This window comes from Sapajus apella, unplaced genomic scaffold, assembly GCF_009761245.1.
Source record: "Sapajus apella isolate SASKATOON/1434 unplaced genomic scaffold, GSC_monkey_1.0 scaffold77, whole genome shotgun sequence".
In the NCBI taxonomy this organism is placed as follows: Eukaryota; Metazoa; Chordata; class Mammalia; order Primates; family Cebidae; genus Sapajus; species Sapajus apella.
Genome location: NW_022437017.1, coordinates 10,329,509 through 10,346,941, shown reverse-complemented (window position 1 = coordinate 10,346,941; position 17,433 = coordinate 10,329,509). Strand labels below are relative to the sequence as shown.

General features: G+C 61.4%; 1 protein-coding gene across 2 annotated transcripts in view; it reads left to right on the top strand.

Moving 5' to 3' along the window:
• ARID3A (AT-rich interaction domain 3A) overlaps window positions 1–17,425 on the top strand; it is a 37,177-nt gene extending 19,752 nt beyond the window's left edge. For both annotated transcript variants that reach the window (XM_032252473.1, XM_032252474.1), the window contains exons 4-6: window positions 12,024–12,096; window positions 16,141–16,324; window positions 16,782–17,425. In XM_032252473.1, coding sequence (XP_032108364.1) covers window positions 12,024–12,096; window positions 16,141–16,324; window positions 16,782–17,235 — 711 coding nt within the window. In that variant the 3' untranslated portion in view covers window positions 17,236–17,425. The remainder of the gene's footprint in view (window positions 1–12,023; window positions 12,097–16,140; window positions 16,325–16,781) is intronic.
• The last annotated feature ends 8 nt before the right edge of the window (window positions 17,426–17,433 follow it).

Sequence of the window (17,433 nt, the reverse complement as noted above, 5' to 3'; positions counted from 1 at the left end):
TGTGTGCGGGGCAGGGGGTCACCCTGAGAGTGGGCGCCGGCTGTGTGTGTGTGACCTGCCCTCCTCTGACCCTGCAGTACCTGCCAGTCGGTCGGGGCTGTTGGTCCCCTGGCGTCTCATTTCTCTGCAGTCCACCCACCGCAGCTTGCCTCTGCCTCCTGCTCCCTGAGCCGGGTAGTCCAGGCCCTTTTAGGACATGGCATCTCCCCAGCATACACCATCGGCCAGGACATACAAGAGGTGCTTGGTAACGGCTGCAGAGTGCACTGTCCTGGCAGAAGCCCTGTGAGCCCCCCTCGGCTCTGCCGCCTCTGTGTGTGCCCCGGGAGTTTCCGGAAAGGGAAAAACACCCTGAGACTTGAAATTCCCCGGCCTCCCAGGGCCGCACGCAGTCCCTGGCCTGTTGCTCTGCAGCACCACAGCGCCGGCTTCCACTTTTAGATGGCATCTGCCCACCCCCACCGTGGGTAAACTGAGGCCTGGAGGACAGGCAGGCTGGGGCTCAAGACACCAGGTGCTCCTGCCTCTGCACCCGTCCCTCCCACAGCCCCCAGCTCTGCTCCAGCGTTGTTCCTTCCTTCGTTCCTGCCTCATCTGTTCAGCTGTTCATCCCCGGTCGCCAGTCTGTGTCGGTGGGGAGGGGACGAGGCCTGGAGTCTTTTTTGTTGGTCTGAGTCAAAGTCTCACCCTGGGCCGGGCGCGCGGTGGCTCACGCCTGTAATCCAAGCACTTTGGAGGCCAAGGCGGGCGGATCACCTGAGGTCGGGGTTCAAGACCAGCATGACCAACGTGGTGAAACCCCGTCTTTACGTAAAAAAATAAAAAGTCTCACTCTGTCGCCCAGGCTGGAGTGCAGTGGTTCAATCTCAGCTCACTGCAACCTCCGCCACACAGGTTCAAGCGATTCTTCTGCCTCAGCCTTTGGAATATCTGGGACTGCAGGTGCCAGCCACCACACCCAGCTAATTTTCGTATTTTAGTAGAGAGTTCTCTTTTCAGTAGGGAATAGGGGTTTCACCATGTTGCCCAGGCTGCTCTCAGGCTCCTCTCCTCAGGTGATCCTCCCGCCTCGGCCTCCCAAAGTGCCGGGATTACAGGCGTGAGCCACGGTGCCCGGCCGGCCTGGAGTCCTTACCGACGTTATGTGGCTGCCGGGGCCCACTGTGCCAGCTCGCTCTGCCTCCCCAGGCCATGGACCAGGGAGGGGCTTTACAGGTTGTGGGGCTCTGTAAACCTGGTTCCCAGACAGGTGTGGACCCCTCCGTGCCTCAGTCTCCCCACATGCGGAGCAGGGCCCCAGGGGTGTGGGGGAGGCGGTGCTGGGTCCCGCCCTGCCCACCCCTCCCAGTAGCATTGTGGTTGCTAGTGTGGAGGGGGAGGCCCGGCGGCCCCCAGGGACCCTGCCCACCTGGGGAGCAGCGGCCGAGAATGCTGAGTCATCTCAGCCTCCGCCCTGGCCCTCCGCCGCGCCCGACAGTGGGATTATCAGGCCTCTGGGAGGGGGTGGGGAACTGGGGGGCGCTGTCAGTGAGTGGGAGCTGCCAGGAATGGGGCTTCAGAGGGGGCCGGGAGGGAGACGCCGGCGTTAGAGGAATGAGAGGTCCTTGGGCCTCTTTCCTTCCTGCCTGCCTCCAACTCCCGGCCTCAAGCGATCCTCTGACCTCGGCCTCCCAAAGTGCTGGGATTACAGGCGTGAGCCCCCGCGCCCGGGCTTTCTCCTTCCTCAGTGGACGCCCGCTGGATTCCAGGCGCCGTGCCCCCGTAGACCCTGATTCCGTCTTGCTTTTGTTTTGTTTGCTTTGATTTGTTTTTGACACAGAGTCTCGCTCTGTTGCCCAGGCTGGAGTGCAGTGGCACAATCTCGGCTCACTGCAGCCTCCGCCTCTCGGGTCCAAGCGATTCTCCTGCCTCAGTCTCCTGAGTAGCTGGGGCTACGGGCGTTCACCACCTCACCCGGCTAATTTTTATATTTTTAGTAGAGCCAGGGTTTCACCATATTGGCCAGGCTGGTCTTGAACTCCTGACCTGAGGTCATCCGCCCACCTCGGCCTCCCAAAGTGCTGGGATGACAGGCCTGAGCCCCCGTGCCCGGCCCAGATTCTGCTTCATGGGTGGGAGGCAGGTGGGAAGGATGGAAAGAGGCCATCCCCAAAATCAATGCAGGAGCACCCAGCCTGACGCCGGGACAGGTGCTGGGGGTCAGCACAGGCCACCTGAGGGTCTTACACAGGGAAAGGAGGGCCCGGGGGGAGCAGCCGGTGTGTGTACAGATGGCTGTAGCTGTGTGGAGGGCAGGTTCTCGTGGGGGGGCCTTGCAGGCAGGCAGGGAGTTGGGGCTTCTTGGGGCAGTAGGGAGCCATGGTTGACTGTGGAGCAGGGGAGGGACCTGGTGTGATCTTGATTTTGACTTCTAAGCCCCTCGGTCCCTCCACCCTGGGAGGCTGCTGGAAGGAGGGGGCACCTCGTTTGCCATCCCGGATGCTTGAGTGCTTTATGGGGATTTGGGAGATAAAAACCAGCTCCCTTCTTTTTTCTTTTTTTTTTTTTGAGACGGAGTTTCGCTCTTGTTACCCAGGCTGGAGTGCAATGGCGCGATCTCGGCTCACCGCAACCTCCGCCTCCTGGGTTCAGGCAATTCTCCGGCCTCAGCCTCCTGAGTAGCTGGGATTACAGGCACGCGCCACCATGCCCAGCTAATTTTTTGCATTTTTAGTAGAGACGGGGTTTCACCGTGTTGACCAGGATGGTCTCGATCTCTTGACCTCGTGATCCACCCGCCTTGGCCTCCCACAGTGCTGGGATTACAGGCTTGAGCCACTGCGCCCGGCCTTAAAACCAGCTCTCTTAAACTTCGGTTACAGGAGTCACAGTGAGTTCTTTCTTTTCCCAAAACCAGAGGAAACCCAATAGGTGAGGTGATTACACACGCGTGTTCAAACCAGCACGATTCCCAAGAGCCAAAAGGTGGGAACAGCTCAGGTGTCCATAGAGGGAGAAACGGACAGACCCAGGGAGGCCCGTCCACCATGGAACACGGCTCAGCCGTGCGCAGGAGCGAGGCTCTGACCCAGGCCGAGCGCAGGTGCACCTGGAGGACCTCAGGCTCGCCGAGAGGCGCCAGACACGGAAGGTCACGCAGCGTGACCCCATTCCTATGAAATGTCCCGAACAGGCCCGTCCACAGAGACAGGAGGGGGTGCGTGGGTGCCGGGGCTGGGGAGGGGACGGGGAATGAGGGATAATGGGGGCAGAGATTGTGGTTCGCATACCATGGTCGTGCACTAAATGTCACTTAGCTGTAAAGCCTTACGTGGGTTAATTTTATTATTATTCTTATTTATTTACTTATTTTGTTTTTGAGAGCGGGAGTCTTGCCCTCTTACACAGGATGGAGGCTGGAGTGCAGTGGTGCCGTTTTGAAATCTTTCTGCAACCTCCGCCTCCTGGGTTCAAACAGTTCTCCTGCCTCAGCCTCCCCAGAAGATGTAATTACAGGCACCCACCCCCACGCCCGGTTAATTTTTTGTATTTTTGGTAGAGACGGGGTTTCGCCACGTTGCCCAGGCTGGTCTCTCACTGCTGACCTCGTGATCCGTCCGACTCAGCCTCCGAAAGTGCTGGGATTATGGGCGTGAGCCACCGCACCCGGCCTATACGATCTTCTAAGAGCAGACTGCGTTGTCTGGGCGAGGTGGCTCACGCCTGTCGTCCCGGCACCTTAGCTAAGACCCTGTCTCAGAAAAATGGAAAAAAAACCGAAGTAGAAGAAGGAACCAAACCCCAGAGTTCCTGCCTCGTCTGGGTGGTCCCGGCCGTTGGATGAATTCTGTTTTCCCCTCGGACCCTTCAGCAGCCTGGGAACGCCCCACTGGGCACGTGGGTGGCTCAGGCCACGGCCGGAGGGCGGCTGCTGACTCAGATCTGTTGCTGCCGCTTCTGAGCGTCTGCAGACCTATATCTGGCCCTAAAGGAAAACATACTTTTTCAGTTTCCCAGAAGCCATATTGGGCGATGCAAACGTGCCTTTCTAGGCTGGGCAGCGTAGCTCCTGCCCAGAATCCCAGCACCTCAGGAGGCAGAGGCGGGAGGATTGCCTGAGGTCAGGAGTTTGAGACCAGCCTGACCAACAAGGTGAAACCCCGTCTCTATGGAAAATACAAAAAAAATTAGGCAGGGCGTCATGGTGTGCGCCTGGAATCCCAGCACTGTGGGAGGCCGAGGCGGGTGGATCACGAGGTCAGGAAATCGAGACCATCCTGGTCAACATGGTGAAACCCCGTCTCTACTAAAAATACAAAAAATTAGCTGGGCATGGTGGCGCGTGCCTGTAATCCCAGCTACTCGGGAGGCTGAGGCAGGAGAATTGCCTGAACCCAGGAGGTGGAGGTTGCGGTGAGCCGAGATCGCGCCATTGCACTCCAGCCTGGGTAACGAGAGCGAAACTCCGTCTCAAAAAAAAAAAAATTAGCTGGGCGTGGTGGCACGCTCCTGTAGTCCCTCTTACTCAGGAAGCTGAGGCAGGAGAATCGCGTGAACCCGGGAGGCAGAGGTTGCAGTGAGCCGAGGTCACACCACCGTACTCCAGCCTGAGTGGCAGTGAGACTCCATCTCAAAATAAAAAAAAAAAAAAAAAAAGAAAGTGTCTCAGGCTGGGCGCGGTGGTTCATGCCCAGCATTCCAGCACTCTGGGAGGCCAAGGAGGGAGGACTGCTTGATCCCAGGAGTTTGTGCCCAGCCTGGACAACATAGCAAGACCCCATATCTTAAAAAAAAAAAAAAAAAAAAAAATAAAATTGGGAACGGCGGTGGGTGCCTGAAGTCCCAACTACCGCAGAGGCTGAGGCGGGAGGATCACTTGAGTCCGAGAGGTGGAGCCTGCCGTGAGCTGTGATTGCACCAATGCACTGCAGCCTGGGCCACAGACTGAGATCCTGTTTAAAAAAAAAAAAAAGAAAACTTCTCTTCTGACATTTCTCTGCCAAGTCTCAGGCCCACCTTCCTGGAGGCTCGGGGCTCAGCGGGCCCCGACCTGGAGACATTTGGTTTGCCTCTCGGATTTCCCTGGATTTTGTGGGCAAAGGGAGCGTCCGCAGGGCTGCAGTCGGGTCAGGTGCCTCCCAGCTCCTGCACCCCTCCATGGCCTCATCCCCCAGGTGGGGCCCCTTGGACTTTGGAGCCTCCTGGGAGACAGGAGGGGGCCTGGGGGACAAAGGTTCTCCCAGGGGGCCCTGCAGATAGGCGGTTTCTTTACAGCCTGGGCCTCTGGGCCCAAGGACACCGCCCTGGGTCCCCCGCAGCTGCTGGGACCTGGCAGGAGTGCCCAGGTGGGGCCTTCCTGCAGACTGAGCGGGAAACCACAGCCCAGGCGACGTGACCTTGGGCGCTGCCCTGCTGTGACCTTGGGAGCTGCGTTGTCCAGCCCTGCTGGGGAGGGGCCGCCTGCACTGTCCCCCGCCGCCCCCTCCTCTCCTGGCCAACTCTTCCCTCTGGATTTCCTGCAAACCTCAGGGGTCTTTTCCTGACTTTCCTCCCACCTCCCAGAGCCAAGCCAGTGGGCTGGGGAAGGGGAGTCCCAAGCCAGAGCGGAGCGCCCTGGTTCCAGAGGGGTCCGGGCGGCCGGGGGGGCCCCCTCCCCCCTCCCAGGTGGCCCCGGGAGTTATCCTGGTCCCCAGCAAAGTCCACTGACCCCCTGAGCAGTTGTTTCTGTGGGAGGTGGGGTGGAGAAAATAATCAACGTTTCGCCACAAACAAGAATTTCCTGTTTGCCCTCCGAGGGCTTGGGGGCGGTGGTTAGCGCCCTGTCCTCCCCTCCCCCACTGGCGCCACCACCTGAGCCCCGCTGCCCTCCCTGCTCACAGGTGCCCCCTCCAGAGGGCCGTCCCCCGCCCCCGTCCTCATCAGCAGGTGGGCCGGTACCTCCCACCCCCCAGGCCTCCCCCACACCCCGTGCAGAGCCTGGGGAGCCTCTGGGACCGGGAGCCACGGTGTGGTGCCTCCACCCCAGAGCCACGGAGTGTGCCCTCCAGCTCGGTTGTGCAGAGTTCTGGGAAGAAAACTAAAGAGGAATGGAGGGCCGGAGGCTGAGAGGGGCTGTGGGGCAGGGGGCGGGGCGGGGGGGCGCCGTCAGAAGGCGACATTGGGGGTTGGGGCGGGAAGGCAGGAGCCCTGCAGGGACCTGGGGGATGCATTCCAGGCAGAAGGAACAGGGCGCTGGGAGGAGGCCTGGGTGGGGGCACGTGTGTTTTACTCAAAAAGCCGCCAAGGCTCGGGGTCATGCTGGCGTTTTGGGAGGCCAAGGCCGGAGGTTCACTTGAGGCCGGGCGTTTGAGACCGGCCTGGGCGATACAGCGAGACCTCGTCTCTGTAAAAATACAAAAATTAGCCAGGTGTGGTGGGGCCCCCCTGTGGCCCCAGTGGCCAAGGCGGGAGGTGGAGGCTGCAGGGAGCCGGGGTCTCCCCACGGCACAAACCCCAACCCTAAACTTGCGGCCGAGTAGAGCCCCGAAGACTCATGTGTCGGGATTGGAGGGAGCAGGAGAGGAATGGGGGGCCCTGGGAGGCTGTGGCCAGGGGAGGGTCGTGCCCAGACGGCTGTGAAAAGCCCCCCAGCTGCTGAGCGGGGAAGGGTCTGGCAGGAGGGGCGAGGTTGGGGGACCTGGGGGCGGCTTGGCTGCACACGCTCTGTGCCTCAGTTTCCCTTCTGCGAAGCAGGTGCTGCTGAGAACGGGAGGGTCGGCCCAGCCTTGGTTATTAGGAGTCCACACCCTTCAGGCCCACAGCAGGAAGTGGACAGAGGGGACAGGGCCCCTCGGGGAAAGACCCCAGGCCTGCCGTGCGGCCCCATAGCCCTGCTGCACCCCATTTCACGGGATCGAACTTCGAAAGGAAGTTCATTTAACTTGCATTTATTAAGCAACTGCTGTGTGCCTGGTTTTGGACACCGGGAACGAGATAAGAATCCCCGTGTCCCGGGACAGACAAGAGGCACATTGGTGAATCCAGACAGCTGGGGCCGTGCGAGCACTTGGGGGGCTTTGAGGTCCGTGAGCCAGAAGGCTCGTGAGGCCGGTGGTTGGTAAAGGTGGGTGGCAGCAGGGTGTCCGTGGGGGTGGGAGCGGCCGCTGCGTTATCCGTCCGGGGAGGGCGGCAGGCGGGGCTCCTCTCCCGGGAGGGAATGACCACCCTGGACCCGGTTGGACCCAGTCGAAGGGAAGGGGCTGAGGCCTGTTCCAGACGAAGGGAACGGCCAGGGCGGAGGGCAGGGCTGATGGGAGGGGCGGTGGGGTCTCAGCGGAGGGTTGTCTCCAGAGCCTCCTTCGGATGAGAGCCGGCCCCAGGGAAATCAGGCAGTGGGGAGGGGAGGGGAGGGGAGGGCGCCTTATCTTGGCCCTCAGCCCCAGGGAGGGTGTTTCCGGAGGTTTTGCCCGATTTTAGGGCTCGTGCGGGTGTCTCCTGGGCGGCTGATTTCAGAGCTTTCTGGTCCATGTTTGGGAGGGGCAGGGTTTCAGCCACAGGACCCAGGTGGGAACCAAGGCCTGGGTTTGCCATGGGGTGTGCTGTGGCCCAGCAATTTGACTGGGATCTCGCCCACAGTGGGGGCCTGGACACCGCCATGGGCAGCCTGGACACCGCCCCCTGCTTTCCCATCCCTGGGGCCTCGGCCAGCTGGCCAGGGCAGGGCACCCTCCCCCCCGCCACAGGGGAGCGGAACCAGGGGCCAGAGACCCATAAAGCCGAGGCGGCCTTTACTGCCAGCTTTGTGTTGGCCGGCCACAGCACAGCCATTAGAAACGCCTCCCCCACCAGCAGCTGGGCCCCCCACCCGCCCTCCCTTTACGGCCACGCATCAGTGCCCCAGCCCCACGGGGGGCTGACCGTGCCTCTCCACTGGCCTCATTCACCCACCGTTTGGCTTGGGGGTTGATGGCTCCTGCCCCCCAACCCTTCCTGGCCCCACACGGGGCAGCTGTTGGCTGACCTGAGCCTCGGTTTCCCCACCTGGAATGTGAGGGTTGCAGGGGTGCTAGGTGCTTGGGGTAAAGCTTCTATGTCTTCTCACACACTCTTCTTGAGCGGTGGGGAAACTGAGGCAGGAAGCGCGGCGAGGTTTTTGTAGGGACTGTGCTGGGGAAGGGGGTTCACTGCGTCAGAATCTCGGAGGAGACGACCTTCCCCTGGTCCCCAGAGGCGTGCTGGCCTCTGCATTCGCATCTTAGGGGGCTGCCGTGACGCAGGACCTCAGACAGTGGACTTGAGACAGCTGAGACCTGTCCTCCCTCTGTCCTGGAACCCAAAGTCCAAAATCCCGGCATCTGCACGGCTTTGCTCCGTCCAGGGGCCGCAGGAGGGACCTTCCGCCTCCCCCGGCTTCTGGGGGCTCCGGGCCTCTGTCTCCGTGTCTCTTCTTCCGGTGGGATGTGGGACCCACCGGAATTCACCGTGATCATCTGCCAACGCCCTTTTTCCAAATCGGGTCCCGCTCTGCGGTTTTGGGTGGGGGGTGTTTGCCCCGGAACAGCTCCAGTGGTGAAATCCTCTCCATCCCAGTACCTGCGGTCTCAGGCGCTTCTTCCGGGGGCGAGCTCATTCTGTCCCCCTCTCCGCCCTGCCTGGCCCGAAATTACAGCTGAGGAAATCGAGGTTCATGTAACAAGCATTTATTAGGCAACTGCTGTGTGCTCAGCCCGATTCTAGATTCTGGGGACAGAACAGACAAAAACCCCAGACAAACCCCTAAATCCACGACTCGGGTGATGGACCGGATCTCGGAGGAAGAGAGGGGAGGGGAGGGGGCAGGGGTCGGAGGAGGAGGCCTGGCGTGTGGCCCTGTGTGCGTGCCTGTGCTCATGGGACCCGCCGGCCCGGCCAGCCAGGTCTACCTGCGGGCCCCACACCCCTCACGCAGCTGAAGGGGAAACTGGGCCTCCCCGGCCACCATAAATCAGCGCAGGAATGCGGGCTGGCCAGTCTGGCGCTGGCCGGGGTGGGGCGGAGACAAAGACCAGGCAGCTGGACCTCTGGCAGCCCGACCACCCAGGGCAGAGGTCAGGACTCCTGGCTGCCCCCCCAGCCCCTTCCTGGAAGCCCTCACTTGGCCTCCAATACACAGATGGGGAAACTGAGGCCCAGGGAGGGGCAGGATGGCTGCAGGGTGGCCGGGCCCTCAGCCGGCCTCCCCAGCACCCAGGATTTCCCCGCAGCAGGGGCTGGGCGTGGGCCTCGTTCCTGGGCCCTAATGACGGATCATCCCAGCCGAGGCCTAATTGGTGGTTTCAAGGCCCCCCACTGCCCAGCCAGCCACATTCCCCCGGGCTTAATTGGCAGCCTGGTATTTGTCCCTGCTCCTCCTCAGCAAATGGGCCCCCGCCTGAACTCTGCTTTCTGATTATCCCAGCCGGCGTTCCCCCACCCTGCCTGCCCCTGCCTGCCCGCCAGAACCTGGCGGGGGAGGGCCGGGGGACCTCCGGGCCCCTGTACCCCGGATGGAATCCCTTTCCCCTCTGGAAGACATTCCGGGCCTGACGGTCTTCCCCGGCCAGCACCCCGGCAGGCAGAGGCTGTCAGTGGCTCATTTCCTAGCTGGAGGCGGAGACCCCAGGGTCCAGGTAAGGGGAAGCCAGCAGGAGGACCAGGATGGGAACCAGGAGGAGGCCCTGGGCCCCACACGCACCACTGTGCCTCGGTTTCCCCAGCTGCAAAACAGAGCCAGTTCTTGGGGCAAATGGGCTCCTGTCAGACCCTCAGGGCAGCCCCGGAGGCAGCTGATGATTTGCAGTGATTGGCTGTGTGAGTCAGGCAGGCAGTCTAGGTTAAACTGTGTCCCCCAAGGAAGATAAGGTGAAGCCACAGCCGGTGGCTCCCGCCTGTCACCCCAGCACTTTGAGAGGGCGACATGGGAGGATCGAGGGAGCCCAGGAGTTCGAGCCCAGCCTGGACAACATAGCAAGACCCCATCTCTACAAAAGAAAACGTAAAACGTAGCCGGGTGTGATGGCGGATGCCTGTGGTCCCAGCCACTTGGGCAACTGAGGCAGGAGGATCCCTTGAGCCCAGGAGGTTGAGGCTGTGGTGAGTTATGGTTGCACCACTGCACTCCAGCCTGGTTGACAGAGTGAGGCCCTGTCTCTAAAAACAGACAAAAAAGGCCGGGCACGGTGGCTTCCACCTGTAATCCCAGCACTTTGGGAGGCTGAGGTGGGCAGATCACAAGGTCAGGAGATCAAGACCATCCTGACCAACATGGTGGAGGGCGCCTGTAGTCCCAGCTACTCGGGAGGCTGAGGCAGGAGAATCGCTTGAACCCGGAAGGCGGAGGCTGCAGTGAACCGAGATCGCACCCCCGCACTCCAGCCTGGGGACAGAGCGAGACTCCGTCTCAAAAAAAATAAAGAAGGAAGGAAAGAAAAGAAGTAGTTAGATTCGAGTACTGGATTCCCGGTACCTCTGCTGGGGACCTCATTTGGAAACAGGCTTCTCACGGACGTACAGTCACGTGTTGACGCTTGGGTCAACCTCAGACCGCACGGAGGACGGCGGCCCCACAGCATGAGAATTCTGTGTTTCTTCTTCACCTTGCCTGTGTTCAGATGTGTTCGATGCACAAACACTCACCACCGGGTCCCCGTTGCCTACAGGATCCAGCGCAGCCGCGGATTTATAGCCCAGGAGCGCCGCGCCGTGCCTGGTGCCTGGGTGTGTGGGAGGCTTCCCCCGTGAGGGGGGTGTGTGAGTCACTCTGTGATGTTCACACCGACAAAATCACCGACAGACACGACAGGACGTGTCCTCCATGAAAACAGGCTGAGGCTGGAGCGAGGCGGCCACGAGCCCAGGAACCTGGACCCCCCGGAAGCCGTGAGAGGCAGGAGGGCTCCTCCCCTGGAGACTTGAGAGGGAACGCAGCCCTGCAGACACCTTTTGTGTCCCCCGTGCTGGAGTGCAGTGGCGTGGTCTCGGCTCACTGCAGCCTCCACTGCCCGGCCTCAAGCAGTCCTCCCCCCTCAGCCTCCCGAGTGGCCGGGACTGTAGGCACAAGCCTTCCGGCCTGGGTAACTTTTTGTATTTTTGTAGAGATGGGGTCTCACTCTGTTGCCCAGGCTGGTGTTGAATTCCCGGGTGCAAGCCATTCCCCCGCCTCCCAAAGCGCTGGGGTTACAGGCACGAGCCACCACCCTGCAGAGACACTGATTTTGGATTTTCGGGCTCCGGGACTGTGGGAGAATAGATTTCTTTTTCTTTTCTTTTTTTTTTTGAGACGGAGTTTCACTCTTGTTACCCAGGCTGGAGTGCAATGGCGCGATCTCGGCTCACCGCAACCTCCGCCTCCTGGGTTCAGGCAATTCTCCTGCCTCAGCCTCCTGAGTAGCTGGGATTACAGTCACGCGCCACCATGCCCAGCTGAATTTTTGTATTTTTAGTAGAGACGGGGTTTCACCATGTTGACCAGGATGGTCTCGATCTCTTGACCTCGTGATCCACCCGCCTCGGCCTCCCCAAGTGCTGGGATTATAGGTGTGAGCCACCACCCTGCAGAGATGCTGATTTTGGATTTCCGGGCCCCAGGACTGTGGGAGAATAGATTTCTTTAAGCTGTAGGGAGCTAAGGATCAATTTGGCGTGAGGTGTCCCTAAAACCAGCAAGCTGGTGTCTTGGGAGAAACGGGGAGAGGGTCTCATGGAGACAGAGGCAGAGACTGGGGCGCTGTGGCCACCAGCTGGGGACCACCTTGATCTGGGGTTTCGGGGCCCCAGGGCCAGGAGAGGGCCCCGCCTGCCGTCCCAGGCCACCGGCTTCTGGTGCCTCCTTGCTGCCGCCCCAGGAAGCTCGTTCCCCCACACGTCTGTCTCTCGGCCCGTGTTCTTCACCTGCCCAGCTCCGCTACGGCTCTGGCAGCGACTCAATGGAGCCGTTCAGAGGTGGCGACCCCTGCTGCTGTCCCGGCCCGGCCTCCAGTGCAGCGGGGACGGGCTTCCCACGCCGGAGCTCTGGCGCTGACTGACCGGTCCCCTGTCTGCCCTCACAGCTCTATGAACTTGATGGGGACCCCAAGAGGAAGGAATTCCTGGATGACTTGTTCAGCTTCATGCAGAAGCGAGGTGAGCCCCCTGCCCCCACCCCCCTGGAGGGAAGGCCCAGAAACGGGCCGGAGGAGGGCCCCTGCTGGCTCCAGGTATGTTGCGGGGTAGCAAGCTCCCCATGGCTGGAGGCATCCCGGGCTCTCGAATCAGGAGGAACTTCAGGGGTGTCTTGGGGGGAAACAGCCTGCCATGGGGGGGCTGATGCAGGAGGCCTGGCTGTGAGTCTAAGCGGCAGGTCCCTTGGTGGGGGGGTCTCAGGGCCCCAACACGGAACAGACAGTCCAGGCCATCTCTTTGGCACCCAGCCTGCAGTGAAGTGGGGGTCCCCACTACTGGGTACTGGGGGAGTGGTGCCCCCTCTGTGCTTGGGGCATGGGGTCAGGTCCGGCTGGCCACCTGGGCCCCAATCCCCCTCCACGAGGTGGCTTAGAGTCTGATGAGCTTGTGGCCGCCGATTCGACCTTTGAGTCCTGGCCCCTCCCCTCCTCCCACCAGGGCCTCAGTTTCCCCATCTGTAAAAATGGGCCACAAATGACTGGGGGCGGTGGCTCACGCCTGTAATCCCAGCACTTTGGGAGGCCGAGACGGAAGGATCACGAGGTCAGGAGTGTGAGACCATCGTGGCCAACACGGTGAAACCCCGTCTCCACTAAAAGTACAAAAAATTGGCGGGGCGTGGTGGTGGCACCTGCAGTCCCAGCTCCTCAGGAGGCTGAGGCGGGAGAATCACTTGAACCCCGGGAGGTGGAGGTTGATACAAACAGTTCCTGCCCAACACTCAGTGGCCAGCAGGTACCTGAGACGTGCTGAGTGCAGGGCGGCTGTTTACTGAGCACACTTATTGGGCACCGACGGTATACCAGCCCTGCCCCGGTGTCTCCTGGCCTGGGAGCATCTTATGGCCGAGGCCTTGAGAACAGCCTGGGGACCAGGCATGTGGAGGAGGGACCCTCCAAGGGCAGGTCTGGGCTGGTGTCCAGGTGGGGAAACTGAGGCTGGGGCACAAGACAGGCTCAAAGGTGACAGAGGGTGGCTGGGGTGTCCCCAGCGGCCATTCCCAGGCCTCACCCCGGCTTGGAGCGACCAGACGCCCTGGACGGCCAGACGGGGTCCTGGGAGCATCTGCAGCCGGGTGGGGGCCGCTCCGACCCCCTGCACACTCCTCTGTAACAGGGAGTAGCTCCCGTCCCCACTGTTCAGACGGGGGAGGAGGCCTCCGGGCTCACAGAGGCAGGAAGGGGTGGGGCGGAGGGCTCTGTCCCCGCACTTGGGGCTGTGGCGGGGGCCGTTGCAGGGGCCGCTGTGTCCCAGCCTCCACCCACCCCTCCCTTGGCTTCTATAAACACAAGCCCCAGACTTGCCACTGCCAGCCGCCCGGAAGGGAAGGAGGAGGAGGAGGAGGAGGAGGGCTGTGGGCCCCCCGGCCCGCACTGCCCAGCAGCCTCCGAGTTAACCCCTCCCGTGCTGGGAACAGAGGAATCCAGACCTGGGACCTGGGCGGGGGGCCCCTGCTCTGTTATCCTCCAAGCCCAGGTTTCACCGGGGCCCACTGCCCCTTACGCGGCCAGACAGATCTGCCCCTACCCTTTATCATCCTGTTCACACCTGCCCGGCCCTGACCACTCTGCTGTGGGGTTCCGAGCTCCTGGGTCCACAGCCAACCCGTTTTGCTGTCACCCATGCCTGGTGCAGCGCCTGGTGTCCCGGCGGCACTTAGAAAGCCGTGAGGACCGGTTGCAGGGGCTCACGCCTGTGATCCCAGCACTTTGGGAGGCCGAGGTGGCGGGGGTCACTTGAGGTCAGGAGTTCGAGACCAGCCAGGACGACATGGTGAAACCCCGTCTCTACTAAAAATACAAAAATTTACCAGGAGTGTTGGCACGTGCCTGTAATCCCAGCCATTCAGGAGGTCAACACAGGAGAATCGCTTGAACCCGGGGAGCGGAGCTTGCAGTGAGCCGAGATCGCACCACTGCTCTCCAGCCTGGGTGACAGAGCGAGACTCCGTCTTAAAAGAAAAAGAAAGGAAAGGAAAGAAAGGTAGCACAGTGAGGCTGGGCGAGATGGCTCGTGCCTGTAATTCTGGCACTTTGGGAGGCCAAAGAGGAAGGCTTGCTTGAGCCCAGGAGGTGGAGGCCGCAGTGAGCTGTGACTGCACATCAGCCTGGGTGACAGAGTGAGCCCAGCCTCAGACAAACAGCAGGCATGGTAGGCTGCCCACGAGTGTGGGTGAGATGGGGGTCCCTGGCACATGGGGCCACGAGGGGCTGTGTCAAGTTCTCCCTCCCACTCTAAGCTGGGCATTCCTACAGGGCAGAGCCAGTCAGCTCCTATGCATCCTTCAAAACCCAGGCTCAAAGCACCCTCTTCCTTGCCTTCTTCCCAGAGCTTCCCACTGTAATGGGGCCCCGGAAGCTAAGAATCTGTCAGGTGAACCTACCCGTCACCCTAGACTCCACAGTTCCCTCTCCTTCACTCCAGAGGGAAAGAATTTTTTTTTTTTTTTTTTTTTTTTTGCTGTGTCACAAAGTAAAAACCTTCAACTAAATTTCTCAGAATTCTCCGGGGGCTGGGAGTGAGGGGAGGGAGGGGTCCTGACCGCACCCCCTCACCTCAGGAGCAGCAGCTGGACCACCTGACCTGCTGATCCCCGACAACCTCCCCACCCTTCCTTATCTGGGCCCCACGCCGGCCCTGGTGATGCTCCCAGCTCCTTCTGTAAACATCCTCCTGCCCACCCGCCGCAGAGCCAGGGCGCGGCCCTGGGAACCCTCTGCCGCTGATCCTTTTTTTATTTATTTTGAGACAGTTTTGCTCTTGTTGCTGAGGCTGGAGTGCAATGGCGGGGTCTCGACTCACTGCGGCCTCCGCCTCCTGGATTCAAGCGATCCTCCTGCCTCAGCCTCCCGAGTAGCTGGGATTACAGGCGCGTGCCACTGCGCCCAGCTAATTTTTGCATTTTTAGTAGAGTTTATCCAAGTTGGTGAGGCTGGTCTTGAACTCCTGACCTCAGGTGATCCGCCCGCCTCGGCCTCCCACAGTGCTGGGATTACAGGCGTGTGCTGCCGCGCCCGGCCTTTTTTTTTGTATTTTAGTAGAGATGGGGTTTCTCTGTGTTGGCCAGGCTGGTCTTAAACTCCTGACCTTAGGTGATCCACCCGCCTCAGCCTCCCAAAGGGCTGGAACCCCACGTCGGCAGAACATGGGGTGAGGGCCGCAGACAGTACACAGTTGACCTCATAAGCCCAGAATTTCACTGACAGGACCGGGGCTTTCAGTGGGGGCTTGTGGGCTGTCAGGCCAGGGAGGGCTGACATCTGAAGCAGAGGCTCCTGGTACAGGGGCAGCCTGGCAGAGCCCTGAGGGTGGGTGGGGTGGCAGGGCGAGGAGGGGTTGTGTCTGCAGCGGGCTTCAGGAGGTGAGGTTGCAGGGGCCTGTGTGAGCCTTCCTCCTGGGCTAGCCCATCTGCCCCTGCGCTGACCCTCCCCGTTTCCCACCCTGCCATAACCACTACCCCCTCCTCCTTGGCTAGCCACCCACCCCCATCCCCTGTGCCTGTGCTAGCCCACCCCCCACGCCTCCCTCCCCTGCCTGGGTTAGCCCACAGCCCTCCATTCTCCAAACTGCAAGTCGGATGAGCTGAGCTTTCCCTACCGCCTGCCTGAGACGGCAGAGCCCCTGGGAGCGTGGCGGGGACGGGCCCCTGGGAGCGTGGCGGGGTTGTTTTGGCAGCTGCTGTGGTGGGTGGCATGGAGAAGGGTAACAAAGATCCCTGCGTCTCCCGCACATCCCTCCCGAGCTTCGAGGGCTGCACCATCCCCGTGCCCGGGTTACTGGTGGGGAAACCAAGGCGGAGCTGCCCCTCCAGTGCCCTCTCGAGCAGCGGTTGCCAGCCTGGGTGATCCTGTCCCCACAGGAGACCCTGGGCAGCGTCTGGCGACCTCTGTGGTTGTCACAGCCTGGATGGCGGGTGCTTCTGGTGTGGAGAGGGTGGAGGCGGGGACACTGGGCTCCCTGCAGTGCCCGGGCAGCCCCCCACCTCCCTCTCGCCCCTTCCCCCAGGAACCCCCGTGAACCGCATCCCCATCATGGCCAAACAGGTCCTTGACCTGTTCATGCTGTACGTGCTGGTGACGGAGAAGGGCGGCCTCGTGGAGGTCATCAACAAGAAGCTGTGGCGGGAGATCACCAAGGGCCTCAACCTGCCCACGTCCATCACCAGCGCGGCCTTCACCCTGCGGACCCAGTGAGCGGCGGGCGGCTGGGCGGAGGTCGGGCCGGGGTGCTCTGGGCAGCCGGTGCCAGGCGCCTGCAAAAGAGGGGGCGGTAGGCAGCCGCTGAGGGCACCAGGCCACGCTGCGCATCCTGGGCCTGAGAGCATCAAGTAGGGGTGTGAGAATCACACAGGCGCTGAAGTTATGCAATCAGAGGCCATCGCAGGGAGCAGCATTGAGGCGCAGGGAGCAGCATTGAGGCGCAGGGAGCAGCATTGAGGTGCAGGGAGCAGCATTGAGGCGGAGGGAGCAGCATTGAGGTGGAGGGAACAGCGTGGGCGAAGGCCCAGCGGCTCCAGGGCCTGCTGAGCAAATCCAAGGGCGGAGCCAGGCATGGTGGTGCCACAGTGGGATTTACTTTGTACTGAAGGCCACAGGGAGCCGCAGGGGTGACCCGGGCGCCATTCTGTCCCCTCGTCCCACCCACAGATACATGAAGTACCTGTACCCTTATGAGTGTGAGAAGCGAGGCCTCAGTAACCCCAACGAGCTCCAGGCAGCCATAGACAGCAACCGTCGGGAGGGCCGGCGCCAGAGCTTTGGGGGCTCCCTCTTTGCCTACTCGCCGGGCGGGGCGCACAGCATGCTCTCCTCGCCCAAGCTGCCCGTGTCCTCCCTGGGCCTGGCCACAAACACCAACGGCAGCTCCATCACCTCCGCCCCCAAGATCAAGAAAGGTAAGGACCTGCATGGGGCCTGGCTGCCCGACCTTGGGGGACCCCTCTTCCGTCTCCGGGTAACCAGGATGAGAAACCCTGTAGTTGGCGTGGAAAACGGCTTCCGATTTGAAGAGCGCTTCCCACCTACCAGCCCTCTGCCCGTGGCAGACATGACCAGTCTATCACTGTGTGATTCCACACAGGTGGCAGGCAGACATTGCTAATCAATCCATGTTTCCAGTCCTGTGGCCAACGCAGGCATTATTAATTGATCCCTGTTTGTCTCATCCACGCCGAGGGAGGCATCACCAGTTGATCAGTTTTCCTCCCTCTGAGCCTCTGAATCCTCCATAACGCAGAGGTGCCAACAGCATGTGCCGCAGCGTGGCCGCCGTTTGCCCGTCTGGGCTCCCGTTTCTCGT